Here is a 16,804-nt window from a genome sequence, read left to right on the forward strand (position 1 = left end):
CCCAGGCCTCTTGGCGCCGGCCCATACAGAATGATATCTCTCCGCTCTCCCATATTTCCCTTCGCTTGTTTTCTCTTTCTCTCGCGATGATTCCCGTCTTCTTCTCCTGGCCAAGCTTTCCAATTCTACTTGTCTCCAATCGAAGAGAGCACGCGAACTGAGAGCGAGACACAAGATGGCGCAAGCAGGCTCAGTCGAGATGCGGCAGCCCAAGAGCGACTACGCCGCCGTCAACACGACCAGCTCGTCCGGCAACACCGAGGACGGCACCGAGAACCGTCATCATGAGAGCGGGTACGAGCACACCGACGGCGGCACGGGAGATTCGTCGCTGAGGGTAATTCGTCAACTTCCCATCACCCGGCCCTCGACGTTGCGCTGTAACTAACTGACGACGGGATGCAGCGGCTGTTCTCGTTCTGGCAACTGCTGGCCTTCGCATTGATCTTCATGTCGTCTTGGGAGGTTATGGCCATGGATATGGGCGCGACCTTTTACAACGGGGGGCCGCAGACGCTGGCTTGGGGCATCGTTCTCGTCGTCGTCGGCGCCATGGCGCAGGCGCTGTCTATGGCCGAGCTGGCGGCGATCCAGCCCATCGCCGGGGCGCAATACCATTGGACTCACTTCCTTGCGCCGCAGAACCACCGACGGTTCATCACGGTACGTCCTCCGATTTCGCCTCCTCTTTTCCCTTCAGCGTGGCTCTCGGATTCCAGCCTCGGGCTCGAGATTCACCGTATCTCTCACGACTCGTAAGAAAGCCAGGACTGACCATCCCCCCTACAGTGGATGCAAGGCTGGGTGACCTGGTTCGCCTGGGTGTCGGCCCTCGCCGGCTCGGCCGCTTCCGAGGCCAACATCATCATCGGGCTCGTCAGCACCAACTACCCGTCCTACAAGTTTCAGCCGTGGCACATCACTATGGTCATCATCGCGCAGCTCGTCGCCTGCGGGCTCATCAACATGTACGCGTTCCGCACGATTCCGTGGATGGAGCTCATCGCCGGCGTGCTGCACATCGTCCTGTGGCTCATCTTCGTCGTCGTGCTCCTGACACTCGCGCCGCGCGCCAGCGCCGACTTTGTCTTTTTCGAGCGCACCGTCAGCTCCGGTTGGACCAACAGCTTCGTGAGCTGGAACATTGGCATGCTGGTGCCGGCGTGGGGGTTCATCGGGTTCGACGGCGTAGTGCACATGGCGGAGGAGGTTCGGCAGGCGAAGCAGGCGGTGCCGAGGGCGATGCTGTGGACGATTGTGCTCAACGGCGTCCTGTCGTACGGAATCATCATGGCCATCCTGTTCGGCATGGGCGGCGCGACGGAGGAGATCCTCGCGTCGGACTACCCCATCATCCCTCTGCTCTTCAACGCGGCGGGGCCCAAGGCGGGGACGGCCATGGTGTGCGGGCTGCTCATCATCACCTTCTGCGTCGTCGCGGCGTCGCTGGCGTCGGTGTCGAGAATCACTTGGGCATGGGCCCGGGACGGAGGTTTGCCGCGGTACTTTGCCAGGGTACATCCTAAGCACCGCGTCCCGATCCGCTCCGTGTGGCTGCCGTGCATCATCGTCACCTGCCTGTCGTTATTCACTGTCGGGAACACCGCCACGGCCACGGTGTTCTCGGCGTTCACGGCGCTCTCATCCCTGGGCCTGTACAGTTCCTACATCATCGCCATCTCCTGCATGCTCCACGCGCGCATGACGGGACGCATCGGCCACGGTCCCGAGTACCAGGTGCAGTACGGCGGCTGGTCGTTGCCCAAGGGGTGGGGCCTGCCGATCAACATCTACGCGCTTCTGTGGTCGATGTATTTGACCGTCTGGCTGCCGTTCCCACAGACGGTGCCTGTCACGGCGACCGAGATGAACTACGCCGGGCCCATCTACGTCGTCGCCGTGGTGGGTGCGCTGACGCTGTGGTTCGCCAGAGGCAAGAAGCACTGGCCTGGGTTGAACAAGACGGCCATCGAGAACGTCGAGGCGTACAATTAAGGCAGGGTCCTACGAGAGACGCACACGATTCGATGCGTACTTTTCTGTACATAGTTGGTTCGCCTTGATAACCCCGTATTAAAGAGAGTTATTAGACCAAAGGCGAAGGCCGGTGTCTTTGTTTCGAAGCCAATCATGTTTTCCCCGGGAGCCTTCCCGCGTAGTCGATGCGAAGTACTGATGACGAGATGAGCGCTGGTGAGAAGGCAGGTATTCCGTTGTCGGATGGCATTGCGTGTGGCCCGGCGTCGCCTCCATGGTCCAAGGAGAGGAAATTGTCCTTTGAGAAAACAAACGGGCGTGTCCAACGCAAAGCGGGTGCCTGGGGGAAGTTAGGTGGCTGTATGCCTGAATAGGTACGCGTCATGGACCAGCTGCCTGGGGAGATACGCATGCAATTCGGCCGCTGACGTGGGCTTCAATCGTCGGCTCCAGGCCACTGAGATAACCGTTGCAATTTGTCGGTTTCCTACCCAGGACTGTGACAAGCGCCTCTGGAATACGGGCTTGTATGGCCCGACGAATAGTTGATTCCAGTGGCACAGTTCAACTCGGTGAGTCTCGGTCAGATGGGAGGAAAGTCTCCGAAGGGGGCAGCCGGGCATGGAACGGCGGCGACTCGCGAGTCGGCACCCGGCGGTCGGGCGGGACCGACAGGCACTAAAAAGAGTCACATGGCGCTCGGACACGGGGGAAGCCTGGAGGTAAAACATGGTGCCTGTCAGCCAAGAGACGTCTACCATGTCTCGGTAGTGAGACGTGTATTGGATGAGTGACGGCAGTCTGCGGTCGAGCCAAACCTTGCTGCCGTGGACATACATCATACAGGCAGATAGTATGCAGTACGCGGCTAACACGATTCAGTCGAGCATCTCAGCATGGAAATAGCGGGGCGGTGAAGTGATGAAGGACCGGTCTCGTGGTAATGAGTATTTTGATGCGGACATCGTTCGTCGGTGAGCCCTGCGTGAGAGGGGATGGAGTGAGGCATACGATTGGGTTCGTCAGGTCAATCCCTTGTCGGACCCGGTTTCAGCTTGTCTGCTCCTACTTGTCCGTCTTCATACCTTATCCTTATCAGCTCGGTCACTTATCGGCTTATCGGTCAACCGAGCTCTCCCCCACATCTACCTACCTACGTTCCTAGTGATCCGGACAGTGGTCCCTCCCCTCTCGATGACGTAAGGCGGAACTGGACGCAACCAAGCTCCGATCGCCCCTCCCTTTGCCGTGTGCCCCTCCAGTCCCCCCAACTCTCTGTAACCGTACACCGGCATCTATCTGCCTAGTAGAGTACAGAGTACATAGAAACTTATCTACCTACCTACATAGGTGTCTTGGTACGATGTACGCATCCCGTGAGAGCCCCCGGCTTCCAGCGGCCCCCTACCCAGTGTACTGTGTAATCACCGCCCCGCGCTGAGCTCACTTGACCTTGGCCTGGCTTTGTCCTCGTGCTCAGGACCCCACCGAGCGCGCTGGGTGCCGCCGCTGCGCCTACGCCTACTGTGCTTCTAGGCCTACACCACCTGCACCTGCACCTGCACCTTGACCCGCACCCGCACCCCCGCGACCTGCATCTATCTCCAACCCACCCGTCCTCCTGTCTGTTCAGACCTGTGTCTAACCTCAAGATCCTTACTCTTAATCACTTACACCACCCGCCAGACCTTCAGCCCTTGACGGGAACGTTTTGGAACCCCCGAGACCCCTTCGAACGCTCTGTCTCCCACCCACCTGTCACCCCAACTCGGTTCTGGTTCCGGCCTGATCACCCATCGAGCAAACGCCCGTCATCCTCTTTCGCCTGACATCGGCTGTGCGCTCGCTGCTGCTGATGCTGCTGCTGCTGCCGGACGCGCGCTGACTGACCCGTGCAAGGTTACGGACCCTTTCCATTTCTTCTGGACCCTGCTGCCGCCGCGACAACCTCTCTCTTACACTTCACTCGGCTCTATAACCTTATTCGAGCCCCCATTTCGCAATCATGTTCGACGTCTTCGCCCACCTCTTATCGTGAGTTTCCACATCTGCGCGTTGAGGCCAGCCGTTCATCTGCTGCACTCACTTCTTGCGCCCCCACGCCCACCTAGAGCCCGTCCGAGTCGCTTCTGCTTGTGGACCGACGCTTTTCTTCGCTTTGCTAACATCCCCTCTTTCCACGCCATAGCTCGATCGCATCCTTCCTATTCCCTCTGTTCGCCTCCTACAAGGCCCTCAAGACCTCCGACCCCGCCCAACTGACGCCATGGCTCATGTACTGGGTCGTCCTCGCCTGCGCCCTCCTCGTCGAGTCCTGGACTGAGTGGATCCTCGTCTGGTACGTTCTGGCTGTCTCCCATGCAATCACTCCCGTCATCGCGACGCCCTCGCGAACCACTCCCACTAACATCGTCGCAGGATCCCCTTCTACGCCTACATCCGCCTCCTCTTCCTTCTCTACCTCGTCTTGCCCCAGACCCAGGGCGCCCGCATCATTTACCAAACCCACGTCCATCCCTTCCTACAAAATAACGAGGCCCAGATCGAGGAGTTTATATCTGAGGCCCATGACCGCCTCAAGGCCGCCGGCATCGCCTACCTCAAGCGCGCCATCGAAATCATCAAGACGAGCGTGCTCGGCTTGCCCCCAGGCGACCCCGAACCCGCGCCCCAGCCCGCTGCCGCCGCCGCCCCAACTCAGACCTATACCCAGTCGCTCCTCGCCCGGTTTAGCGTCCCCACTGCGCGCTGGGCTCCTGCGGGCCATGCGGGCTCTGACTTTTACAACCTTCTCGCCGGCGCCGTGTCCGCTGCCACCAGCGCTGCCGCGGGCAGCGCTGCGCCTGGTCAGCACCAAGACCTCTCCAAGTCGGGCTCCCTTATTCCGCCTGAGCTACAAGGCGGTGAGAGGACGAGCTTCATTGCCGCGCAGCGCGAGCGTCTCGCCTTCCTTATCAAGGCCCTCGACCGTGAGGCCGCCGCCTCCGAGACGGCCTCGGCCGAAGCGTTTGGCCGTCCCGGCAGCATGCAGCTCGACGGCAGCGAGGAGGAGCCTACACAAAGGCCGCCGAGCGCGCATAGTGGGTTGAGTAAGTCGCGTAGCGAGACGGACTTTGAAAAGATTGATGCCGAGAGCGGGGCCGAGGATATCGGCGGCGACGACGAGGACGGTACCGTCCGGCGGAGGCAGACGAGCGGCGGCAGTGGGGGATCGTCGTGGATGCCGTGGGGCTGGGGTGCGACGCCGACGGCCGAGAACCCTGAGGGTGGGTCCAGCTCGGGCTTGCAGAAGTGATTGATTGCAGCGCCTCCGCCACGTCTGTTAGGACTTCGATGAGAGGGTGTTTGGTGCCTGACTATCTAGGAAGGCAATGGAGTTTATTCGTGGATGGGCTGTTGTTATTTACATGATTTAGATTTGGTTTGGCGGCGAGGGGAGTCTTGGGTCGACATGATACACTCCAAGGTGGCTCGTCATTGGGACCAGGAAACGTTCTGCGCTCCCCTACTCGATTCACATGTTCAAGGGCCGAATAGACCCGGGAGAGTAGCTGTGCCAAACAGTGAATTCCCCACTTCCACATACATCTATACTGGCAAGGCCAACTCCGCGTGATAAAGTACATGAGTCGTTATATTGACTGGCCGCTATGCACATGTATCTGTGGTGCGTCTATACGCGCAACACGTCGCCCGCGGTCCTGTCCTCTCCAAGGTGAGGGGCCACGACGGGCTGTATATATCTATTGGTACAATTGAGATTCCCGCTCTTTCTAATCCTACACTTCCCCTCCCGCGGAACTTTATTTTTGTATTATCCTCATCTGCCTCGCACCCACATCGTCCCCTCCAGAACTCAGTTCGTCCGCTTGAAGGGGTACGTAATAGGCACGTCCTTCCGGGTCCAGACCAGCTTCTTCTTCTTGGTCACGACGTGCTCGACCCAGACCTCGTCGGCGTACTGCTTCTTGAACTGGCGGATGAAGACAGGGTCCCAGAGGTCCGAGGCGATGCCGAGGTCCTTGCAGCAGCGCATCAGCGCGTTGGACTTGCAGCCCTCGACCGCGGAAGGGAGGTTCTCGAGCGCGAAGTAGTTGTTTTCGCCCTGCGCCTGGGAGATGAATCTGTGTGTGTGTCAGCCTTTTTTGTCCCCCCTTTGTCCTGCTTTCTGGACTTCTGGTCCAGGAGTGGCAAGAGAGAGAGAGAGAGAGAGTCTACGCTTCAGGAAATAACGTACCGTCCCTCCGCGACGAGAGCATACTCCCTCGTCACAATCTTTTCGCCGACAACAACCTCGCCCTTGGGTACGAGGCCCCAGCCGCCCGGGCCGAAGGCAGCGTTCAGGATGCGGCGGTATTTGATCTCGGGCAGGTAGATGATGCCGTCGGGCTTCACCTCAACGTCGTCCGGGTTCACAGGCTGGAGGAGGATGTCGACGATCTCTTTGGAGAAGCGCTGGCTGCCGAGGCCGTAATACGACGTCGACCAGTCTATGGCATGCCCCTGTTGTTGCTGCTGCTGATGTGGCTGGTAAGGAGGGCCTGCGGAGGCGGAGAACGAGGTGGTTTCGGCGGGGCGGGAGGTCGAGGGCGCTTCGGGGAGGGGTGTTGCAGCTGAGGGGGGGTCCGAGGGCGTCGGTGTGAGTGTTGTAGCTGGCGCCTTCGGCGCGGGCGCGGGTGTTGTGGTCGCCGCCCTCGGCGCGGCGGCGCGGGAGGTGTTCGACGCCGGGGATCTCCTGACGTAGCTGGATGTGGTGGTCGATTTCGCTGGGGTCGCGCGCTGGGCCGTAGTGGCGGCGGCGGCGGCCTTGGAGCGGGGTGTCGTTGTTATCCTGGCAACCTGGGCGAGGGACTGTCGTGAGGTCGCGCGGAGGAGCGGGCGGAGGGGCGCCAAGGGGGACGCCATGTTGGTGGTGGTGGTGGTGGTGTTGGAGGGAATGGCTCCTCGACCGTGTGAAAAAGATTCAAAAGGGAATGTCGGCGGCCGGGCGGGGGAGGGGGGGGAGAAAAAAGGTACCTAGGCAGGTAGGTGGGTGGTATAAATCAAAGAAAGTCGCACGAAGAGATGGAGGTTTCTCGTTGCGTCGCCAATGTTTGCTCCTGCACGACTCCGGGGCGACAGACGGCGAACCTGCGGATTGAAATTTAGTCGGCGCGGGTGAACACGGCTCCGGGCGGCGGGAGCTTGGGCCACCCTCTGGTGAACACTGTGCTAGCGATTCTGTTTCTCGCACTGCCAGTGGCATCTTCGGATCAGTCCATAAGCAGGAGCCAAGTTGTTGGAGAATTTGAGAGTTGGGATTCGTTCTCTCCTGGGTGAGATGGATCTACAGCTTTTGGTACAATGTTTTACAGTCTATTCAGGAGAGGCACGCGCTGGCGGCTTATGCATCCTTCATATCGGTCCGCTGGTCGTTGCCCTGCTGCTTCCAACAGCTCTTGAACCGCTCCATCTGCGCCAGAGAAAAACATCGTCAGTGTCACGGAGCCATCGCCAGCGCCATCGCGAGAGCCATCGCCATCGATGCAAGTCCCCGGGAGAGCCCGAAAAAGAAAAGGAGAGACATTACCTCGGCCGTGCACTGCCGCCAGTCCTTCTTTTCGAAATAGCAGTCCGTCAATTTTGCGTTCTCGTCTACGAACAGAGCAGGTTAGGGTTAGCATCGTCCGCGTTTCCAGCTGAGCGGCGGCGTACAGGATCCGAGGGGATGTGGGGGATGCCGTACCTGCGCAACCCGTACTGAAGATGCGCTTGTCCCTGCATTGTATCGTCAGCCGAGAAACCATATCCTCTGTTTTTCCTTTGCTTCTTTTTCTCGCCTGGAGTTTTCTTTTCCCGCCTCGCCGGCTTTGGGTGGCGAGCGACAAGTCTCACGAGAGTTGGGTCGAGTCCAACGTACCAGTCATCGGGCTCATCGTCGTCGACCGCCGACTTCCGCGCAGCGTCGCTCTCTTGCTTCGACATGGTCTCCTTTGTGTCTCTAATGCGAGAAAGGGCAGCGGTGATCGTTGAAGCTCTCGTCCGTAGCGTCGTCCTTGCTTGACTTCTTTTGGTCGTGTGTCAATGTAAGACTCTAGTTTAGCGTTTGGGATTCCGTTGGGGCCGTAAAGATAGTGAATGCTGCCCCCTAAAAAAACGGGTTGACTCCCACCGTGGAAACTTACTCACTCGCCAGTCACCACTCACTCACCATTCACACCTCTCATCTCATCACATCTCATCGCCGGCTCACTCACTCACACTCGCCATGACCTCACGGAGACTCAACGTGCTGGTCTATACCGGTTAGTATCTTCTCCCTCCCTCTCTCTCTCTCTCTCTCAACCACGGCCTTATTCCCTAAACAACCTCCAGGCACCGGCACGACCGTCGAGTCCGTCCGCCACTGCATCTACTCCCTCCGCCGCCTCCTGTCCCCCACCTACGCTGTCATCCCCGTGGCCGAGGCCGCCCTCCTCAAGGAGCCGTGGCAGCCCACCTGCGCACTCCTCGTCATCCCCGGCGGTGGCGACCTCGGTTATTGCCGCGTCCTCAACGGCCCCGGCAACCGCCGCATCGCCGATTTCGTCCGCCGCGGTGGCGCCTACCTTGGCTTCTGTGCCGGCGGCTACTACGGCAGCCGCCGCTGCGAGTTCGAGGTCGGCGACCGCACCCTCGAGGTCATCGGTTCCCGCGAGCTCGGCTTCTTCCCAGGCACCTGTCGCGGCGGCGCCTTCAAGGGATTCGAGTATCACGGCGAGAGGGGCGCGAGGGCGGTGCGGTTGAGCGTGAAGGAGGGGTTCGGAGGCGGGGAGGGAGAGGAGGTGTTGAGCTATTACAACGGCGGAGGCGTGTTTGTCGACGCCGCCAAGTATGATGGCGTCGAGGTGCTGGCGCAGTATGCCGATGACATCGCTGTCGATGGGGGAGAGGGCAAAGCCGCCGTGATCTTCTGCAAAGTCGGCTCTGGCAATGTCATCCTGACCGGTCCTCATCCCGAGTACGCCCTCTTTCGCCCCTTTTCCCCCGATATCTCGTCCATGGGCATTAACATCGTGACCATAGATTCGCTGCCGCAAACCTCCACCCGCAACCGCAGCTCCCCTCGTACGAGTCGCTCATCTCCGCCCTCGCCGCCGCCGACGCCGCCCGCGTCACCTTTCTCCGCGCCTGCCTGTCCAAGCTCGGCCTCGACCTCAGCGCCGACCCGGCCGCGCCACCGTCCCTCTCGCGCATGCACCTGACAGCCGCGGATCACGCCGGGGTGAGCGAGATGCTGGCCTCGTGGGAGGAGGCCATCACCCGCGAGGGGGAGGGTGTCGACGCCGAGGAGTACATTCACGGCGAGCACGACGTGTTCCGCATCGAAAAACACTCCTCGCGCTGGGACGTCGACGGGCTGAGGGGTGCGCTGCCTGGAGGGGAGGCGGAGGCGGAGGCGGGCATTGTCGACTACGACGGCATCGTCAAGGTCATCGTGCCCCACGACGAGGCGTGGCCGGACGCCAAAGAGACGCCAAGCTTCAACCACAGATTGTTCTACAACTCACTCAAGGGGTATCGTGCGAAGGAACCCACGGCGGAGACGTGGGGCGACAGCCTCATGTACGGCGAGGTCGTCACCAGCACCAACACCCTTATGGATAAGTAAGCTCGTCGCCCCTCGCCCCTCGCCCCTCGTATTCCCCTCGCCTCCTTCGCCTACTTACAATCGCGACCCCCAGAAACCCCAAGCTCCTCGCGCACCTCCCGACCGGTTTCACACTCACGGCGACCACACAGGTTGCGGGCCGCGGCCGCGGCACGAACGTCTGGGTCTCGCCGGCAGGCTGCCTCATCTTCTCGACCGTCATCAACCACCCGGCGCACCTGGCGGCCTCGCACCCGGTCGTCTTCATCCAGTACATCGCCGCCATCGCCATCGTCGAGGCTGTCAAGTCGTACGACGACGGCTGCGCAGATGTTCCCGTGAAACTTAAGTGGCCCAACGACATTTGTGAGTTCTCGTCTTCGTGAAGCATGGATGGGCGCGCTGTGTGTGGGCTGACCGACTGACTTCATGCGCAGACTGCCGCGACCCCAACACGCCGGCCACGGAGCCGCCATCGTACGTCAAGATCGGCGGTATCCTGTCCAACTGCGCCTACTCCCAGGGCGCATACCAGATCGTCCTGGGCATCGGCATCAACACGACCAACTCGCGGCCGACGACGTCGCTCAACGCCATCGCGCCGGCGTCGCTGGCGGGCGGGTTCCACCTCGAGACGCTGCTCGCGCGAATCCTCACGCGCATCGAGGCGTTGTACGGGCAGTTCCGGCGCGAGGGCTTCTCGCGCGACCTCGAGGCGCGGTACTACGCGCACTGGCTGCACGGCGGGCAGACGGTGACGCTCGAGGCCGAGGCCGGCGCGCGGGCCAAGGTCGTGGGCATCACGAGGGACTGGGGCCTGCTGAAGGCCGTCGAGGTGGACTCGCTGGGCAGGGAGACGGGGCGGGCGTGGGCGCTGCAGAGCGACGAGAACAGCTTCGATTTCTGGAGGGGGCTCGTCAAGAGGAAGCTGTAGTAGACCAGACACCCGATTGCCCAACGCAAGTGGTCCGGGGTCATAATGTCTGTCGTCCATGGCGACGAACAGTAATTGAACGTATTAGAAAGTCTTGTTCTAGACCAAACTTACCCTGACGAAGATATCCGACGACGCAGGATTCTCACGTGGTCACAAACGCGGGCACATTCGGATCCGACAGACGATGCAGCATGCCGTATCCGGCAACGCTAGACGGAATCCGTTCCGGCTTACTTGCATCTCCCCTCGTCATCCATGATCTTCTCGTCGTCACCCTAGGAACGCCCGTTGAATCGGTCTTGAAAGGCACAATCGCCGTCTTACCGGTTCTTCCAGACCAAGTTTCGTCCCTGTTCCCAACCCAGATTAGACCACAAGGAGGCATTTAAACGATGCCCACGATGTTCTTGGCCGATATCTCTCCGCCCCCCCCCCTCCCCGGCGTCTTACATTCACCATGCCGTCTTACGCGCCACCCTCTCGGAGACAATTGCGGAAACATTGCGCGCCCACTGGCATGCGGAGAATCGCGCCATATTTGAAGCGACAGCGCTTACTCCAAGTTGTCTGACGAGGCGTCCAGTCCGTCACCCGTTCCATTTGCGCCAGACAGAAGATCAGAGGAGAAATAGAAGGAATACTTAAACCGCCCAACACAACGATGCGCCCCGTCGAGATGCTCGCAAGACGCTGCTTCCACTCCAGTCAATTGGCTCGCGGTATCCCCACATCGCAGCTCAAGATCCCGCTTCACAGCCGCAGCAGATTCGCTCACCCGTCGCGCGTCACGGCCGTACCAACACGATCCCTGGCGACGACTCGATCCCCTCCCGCAATGGCGTCCGAGGATCTTCCCAAAGTGAAGCTATACTGGTACCTCTTCCACTTCCTCTAGACCTCTGACCTCTCACTCACCCGTGCCAGGCTGAACGACTCCCGTTCCCAAAACACACTCTGGCTGCTCGAGGAGCTCCGCATCCCCTACACCGTCCAGACCTTCCGCCGCGAGCCGAACCGCCTCGCGCCTCCGGAGCTCGCCGACGTCCACCCCCTCGGCAAGGCCCCGGTCCTCGAGATCACGCCCGCCGCCGACCCCGCTGGAACTTCCACTCCGGCAACGGCGGCGGCACCACCCATCCGACTCGCCGAGAGCGGGTACATCACGCAGTACCTCGTCGACCACTTCGGCCACCGCAGCCCGGGCCTCGTGCCACCGCGGTGGAAGCCGGGTCAGGAGGGCCGCATCGGCGGCGAGACGGAGGCCTACGCGCGCTTCCAATACCTGCTGCACTACGTCGAGGGCAGCTTCTTCCCCGTCATTGTGCAGTATCTCCTCATTAGCGGTATGTCATTTGTCACTTCCCCCCCCCTCTGTCCCTGACGACCGCCACGCCCCTAAATTTCCGACCAAGACACCCCTAACACGTGCCAAAAAAACGCCCAGTTCTCAAATCATCAAACGTCCCCTTCCTCGTCCGGCCCCTCACCTCGGCCGTCGCCTCCAAGATCTACTCCCTCGTCCTCTTCCCCACCGCGCAGAAGCATCTCGCCATGCTCGAATCCCTTCTCAAGACCGCGCCGGGCGTGGCCTCGTCGTCGTCGTCCCCCAGCGAGGCCTTCCTCTGCGGCCCGGACCTGACGGCCGCCGACATCCTCATCAGCTTCGCGCTCGTCACGGCCGAAACCGAGGGCGCCTGGGACGCCATGGGGCACTGGCCCGGCGGCTCGGCGCGGGCGGCGCACCCTGTCCTGTTCGAGTACATCGACCGGCTGCGGAGGCAGCCGGGGTACCTGAAGGTCGTGGAGAAGGTCAAGGAGATTGAGGCATGAAACGAGGCGAAAGAGGATGAGGAAGAGAAGAAGGAGAAGTGATGTAACTAGTTTGGTCTAGGGGGGGTTTTTCCTTGGCGATTTTCTGCAACTAGGAGTTTGAGGACGGCGAAAGAGTCCTGTGAGCATGTGCGGCGTTCGGCGATCACACTCGGGGTACGATGGCGACGGACACAACGAAACCCGCGGCTCCCGGAACATGTGTGTAGTTGCCCACGCCACAGAATGAATATGGTGTTGCTTTGTCACGTAAATCGTCCCAAAGGGAAAAAAAAGAGGAAAAAAAGAAACAACCCAACCGCGAGGGCTAGACGGATTCCTCCACGGTTGATACGACTTCACGACACGTCGTGAAACGACTCACCTCTGCATCAGATAGCGATAACGAAAAGAGCCGAGGAAGGAGAGTTAAGATGCTCCAAAGTCTCGGCTCGACATCCGAGATCTGGGGAGGGAAGGGTGGGATGGGAGGAAGGGGAGGGAGCGGCCCTCGTCTCTTTAATCGCGATAGAAAAAAAAAGGCTGACCTGCCAAGAGAGAGGGCGCCAAGACAGGGCTTGCGGTAGTCAAAAGCTTCCTCGGGCGGGAGAGGCAAGCTTTTCGCCGGCTTCCGAAGGTCTTGAGTGTTTCTGGTGATGCCATCAAACGTGTCAGAGAGTCTGGCGATTATGACCCAGCTTTTTGCGATATTGGCAGGGTTTTCTCTTTTCACGCGTCGTTGAATAATTGACATCGTGAAGGGAGTGAAGCTTTTCGTACTCGTAGGAGAAGGGATCTTCATCACGCCCGGACCGTTCAAATCGAAACTGTGTTGGTTCGACACGTAAAATAAAAATAAAAATATTAATAAAAATCCCCCCCCAACAAAAAAGTAAAATAAAAATAATAGCGACACGGACCGACCTTCGTATCACGGCGCCAAGCCCGCTCGAATTTCACTCATCTCCCGGGACCGCCGAAATTGCACAACTCGGCCGCCTGGGGCCCTGCCTCCGTCACGTGAACGGGTCGTCGTGTCGCGCGCAAAGTCTACCCAAACAAACGACGAATGAGGATGGTCTTGTTGTAATAGAGCGGTCAGCACCACTCGAGGGCTGTGGTCAACCTACCCACCAGACAGATCACGGAGCGGGTAAACACTGAGTTGACGGAGGAGGGATTGCGGCCCGGAAGAAGGTACCGTGACGTCCATTCCAGCATATGCGTCGGGTCTTTGGCTGCCACGCCCCGTCGACGAATGCCTGCAGCGGAGTTTCTACTCCACGCTGGGTGACTGGGTCTACGGGTGTGCGGAGGAGAGGGAGGTAGAGAGGGGGAAGAGAGAGACAGAAAGAGAGAGAGGGAGAGGGAGATTGGATGAGGAATGTTTCATCTCTCTCTCTCTCTCTCTCTCTCTTCCCATCTATCTGGCTAGTTGTCAATCTTCCCCGCCCATTCGCTCGTGATGGCGTGTGTGTGTGTGTGTGTGTGTGTGTGTGTGTGTGCACATCTGCAGCAGTTGCAGGAATCAAGAACAAGAGCCAACAGTCTAGAAAGAAAATGGCCCACCAATCGGGGTCGCGGGGCGCCCTCGTCCTTCTAGATCGGGAAATGCCCGGACGGCACTCCGTCTGCAGGTGGGCATGTGGACGCAAATGAGGGGCAATGCCCGCATGTCGTGTGCATCTTGCAGGACGGACTGAAGACACGGAGGAGCGGATAATGGCGATGGGTGCAGTGTTCGTTTGTCCAAATTAGTATGTGTGTATGTATGTATGAACGTGCGAATGGGTGTGTGAATGTGTGCGTGGATGTGTGTGTGTGTGGCGAGCTATCCTCCGCATCAGACATCGCCACGGCCGCCGGTCCGCGCGATCTCTGGTCTGGTCCCGGAGACCAAACATCTGGGTTTCGCCGTTGCTGGCCGGGCTTCTATTCTCGTCATTCGGGCGAGCCTCTTGACAGACGACGGAAACCGTTTTGCGTTCCATCTTTGCAGCATCAGCATCAGAGGGACACACTAGCCAACATTGGTTCAACCCTCTTCGTCCCAACTCAACTCATCGACCGACCGGACCTTGGGTTGTGGATTGAAAGAGGGAGGGCACCATGGCCGAATGCTAACGGCGACGAGGCACACACGCCTCTTCTAATCATGCCCAACCGGTTTAGCCCTTGCGGATCACGTCTGGCACATTTAACCTTTTTCCCTTGTGTTTTTTTCGCCTTGCCCGATATTATTGACAGCATCCCTTGAATATGGACATCGGTCACACACACATACATTAACATACACACCAGGAGCCAGTGCGCCCGCGCTGGCGAATCGAATCGCGCCCCCGGACGTGGGGACCGCTGTCGATCTATCTGTCGGGACTCGGGAGATGCTTCTCCAGGGTCTTTGCCGGGACGCCCGCCGAGCGACGCCCACACCCACACAGAAACAAACAAACACGCACACGTGTGTAAGTCGTGGTGGTGGGCGGTCCCGCAGGAGGAGGATTTGTCGCTTTTACCGCCGCCGCCCAGGGAAACGAGCAATATGTAGAAAGAGGCCGGGGGCTGCTGCTCTTGAATAGTAAACTCCTTAGCTGCGGTCGTTGGCCGGTAAGAAACAAAGTGGTCTTCTCGCCCGTGTGTATTTACCAGCTTCGAGGCATGTAAAAGTCCTCCCCTCCGACGTCCACCTGCCGTGGCAGATCTGTACAAGAATCAGACACTTCGGCAAAAAAAAACAAAAAAAACCTCGTGCCAGTGGAGGCCCATCATCCCAAAGACCATGGCGAGTGGTGTCATTGCCGGGCTTCTCGCCCGCTCGCACGCGCCGTCGCCGTCACCGAAGATGCCAGCCGACGTGCTCAAGGAGATTGTAAGTCGGCCTCCGTTCCAACGACTCACCAAAAGACACACACACACACACACACACACATACACACACATACACACATTCGCGTGCTGACCCTTTCGACAAGGACGACACCGACGTCCCCTTCTTCATGGCGGGCATCCTGCTGCCCCACGCCGTCTGCACGCTCCTCATCCTGGCCCGCGTCGTCTCTCGCGTCTGGGTCCTCCGAAAGTGGTTCATCGACGACACCCTCATCATCCTCTCCTGGCTCTTCTCCACGGCCCTGTGCATTGTCTACGGCATCACAGCCACGACGCCCTCGCTCCTCGGCGCCCCGCCCAACGAGGCCGCCGACGCCGTCCTAAAAGACGCGAACCCATACATCATGCGCACCTACCTCGGTCTCATCTACTACCAGCTCTGCCTGTGCCTCACCAAGCTCTCCATCCTCGCCTTTTACCTGCGCGTCTTCGTCTCCCGCCAGAGGGAGCGCTACCTCGCCTGGGCCACCGTCGCCTTCGTGCTCCTGTACGGCGCGCCCATGCTGCTCATGAGCTTCCTCCAGTGCCACCCCGCCCCGGGCCAGTTCTTCGGCCAGCCCATGATGTGCTTCGGCTTCCCCGACCTGCTCATCTCGAGCGCCAGCCTGCACTCCGCCACCGACGCCTGGCTGATCCTCATGGTCGTCCCCTGCGTCATGAGGCTCGACCTGCCCCGCCGCCAAAAGGTTGCCCTTGGCTTCGTCATGAGCCTCGGCGTCTTCGTCATCGTCGCCAGCATGATCCGCCTGCAGCTTAGCCTGCACCTGCACTACCGCCCCAACAGCGCCGCCATACGGAACACGCTGGGCTTCTTCGTCATGACCGTCCTCGAGTGCGACATCGCCCTCATCTGCGCCAGCGCGCCGACCCTCCGGCCACTGCTGGCAAGGCTGTTCCCGGGGTTGGTGAACAGCGCCAAGAAGAGGTCGCTGGAGGCGGCCGACGGGCAGAGCTTCGACCTGACGAGCTTGACATACCACGGGTACCCGTGGTCGACGTCGAGCACGCCATTTACGAGAAGCAGGAACGCCAGTGTCGCGAGCCACCTGAACAAGACGCGAATGCCAGTACCGCCGGTGCCGGCTCTGACCATGGCCCAGCGCACAGCGACGACGCTGAGCCCGGGGAACTGGATCGCGGGCACGGCGCCGCGGACCAGGGATCGGCATTGTGGGAACGATCGCAGGCCGATGTCTGACGAGACGTGGGCGATGAAGCGCAGCTCGTCCATCTACTCGCAGGACTCGGTCTGGGAGGGGTTCGGCGATGACGATCTCGAGAGGCAGGGCGTCATCCTCAAGACCATGCGGGTGAGCCTCCACTCAGAATATATAGCACAGCCCGATCTTGATCTCGGGAGGACGGAGCCGTTGAAGATCAACCGCATGAGCCCGGCATCCGGGCTCAGCGGCGACACCTGGGTCGCGGATAGGAGCAGCTCGGGTACGAAGAATGAAAGCATCGATGGGGCACTGGCGAGCCGTTTACCCAAGGAAGAGGACAACGGTAAGCCTGAGGTTCCCCCGCGTAGTCCGTTGAGAGATAGTCGGAGATAGCGCCGAGCATGAAAACAAATAAATAAA

The 16,804-nt window shown here is 60.0% G+C and overlaps 7 protein-coding genes across 7 annotated transcripts; 5 read left to right on the forward strand and 2 right to left on the reverse strand.

The window, feature by feature from the left end:
• Positions 1 to 175: 175 nt before the first annotated feature.
• CH63R_06482 (LPXTG-domain-containing protein) lies at positions 176 to 1,995 on the forward strand (the record flags this gene model as incomplete). Its single annotated transcript, XM_018301457.1, has 3 exons — positions 176 to 337; positions 406 to 663; positions 790 to 1,995. 3 exons carry the CDS (start codon positions 176 to 178, stop codon positions 1,993 to 1,995), a joined length of 1,626 nt encoding a protein of 541 aa, XP_018159307.1.
• Positions 1,996 to 3,982: 1,987 nt separating this feature from the next.
• CH63R_06483 (Protein YOP1) lies at positions 3,983 to 5,272 on the forward strand (the record flags this gene model as incomplete). The annotated part of the gene is made up of 3 exons (XM_018301458.1): positions 3,983 to 4,011; positions 4,166 to 4,315; positions 4,396 to 5,272. 3 exons carry the CDS (start codon positions 3,983 to 3,985, stop codon positions 5,270 to 5,272), a joined length of 1,056 nt encoding a protein of 351 aa, XP_018159308.1.
• A 561-nt stretch (positions 5,273 to 5,833) lies between these two features.
• CH63R_06484 (Mitochondrial genome maintenance protein) lies at positions 5,834 to 6,882 on the reverse strand (the record flags this gene model as incomplete). The annotated part of the gene is made up of 2 exons (XM_018301459.1): positions 5,834 to 6,101; positions 6,215 to 6,882. The coding sequence occupies 2 exons, from the start codon at positions 6,880 to 6,882 to the stop codon at positions 5,834 to 5,836; spliced, it is 936 nt and encodes a 311-aa protein (XP_018159309.1).
• A 729-nt stretch (positions 6,883 to 7,611) lies between these two features.
• Positions 7,612 to 7,941, reverse strand: CH63R_06485 (uncharacterized protein; the record flags this gene model as incomplete). Its single annotated transcript, XM_018301460.1, has 1 exon — positions 7,612 to 7,941. The coding sequence occupies one exon, from the start codon at positions 7,939 to 7,941 to the stop codon at positions 7,612 to 7,614; it is 330 nt and encodes a 109-aa protein (XP_018159310.1).
• Positions 7,942 to 8,224: 283 nt separating this feature from the next.
• On the forward strand, positions 8,225 to 10,520 carry CH63R_06486 (Biotin-protein ligase; the record flags this gene model as incomplete). Its single annotated transcript, XM_018301461.1, has 5 exons — positions 8,225 to 8,261; positions 8,332 to 8,956; positions 9,022 to 9,603; positions 9,681 to 9,952; positions 10,024 to 10,520. The coding sequence occupies 5 exons, from the start codon at positions 8,225 to 8,227 to the stop codon at positions 10,518 to 10,520; spliced, it is 2,013 nt and encodes a 670-aa protein (XP_018159311.1).
• Positions 10,521 to 11,184: 664 nt separating this feature from the next.
• Positions 11,185 to 12,353, forward strand: CH63R_06487 (Glutathione S-transferase; the record flags this gene model as incomplete). Its single annotated transcript, XM_018301462.1, has 3 exons — positions 11,185 to 11,396; positions 11,448 to 11,866; positions 11,968 to 12,353. 3 exons carry the CDS (start codon positions 11,185 to 11,187, stop codon positions 12,351 to 12,353), a joined length of 1,017 nt encoding a protein of 338 aa, XP_018159312.1.
• Positions 12,354 to 15,111: 2,758 nt separating this feature from the next.
• On the forward strand, positions 15,112 to 16,777 carry CH63R_06488 (Integral membrane protein; the record flags this gene model as incomplete). The annotated part of the gene is made up of 2 exons (XM_018301463.1): positions 15,112 to 15,201; positions 15,305 to 16,777. The coding sequence occupies 2 exons, from the start codon at positions 15,112 to 15,114 to the stop codon at positions 16,775 to 16,777; spliced, it is 1,563 nt and encodes a 520-aa protein (XP_018159313.1).
• Positions 16,778 to 16,804: the final 27 nt, after the last annotated feature.

Source organism: Colletotrichum higginsianum, chromosome 4, assembly GCF_001672515.1.
Source record: "Colletotrichum higginsianum IMI 349063 chromosome 4, whole genome shotgun sequence".
Taxonomy (NCBI): domain Eukaryota; kingdom Fungi; phylum Ascomycota; class Sordariomycetes; order Glomerellales; family Glomerellaceae; genus Colletotrichum; species Colletotrichum higginsianum.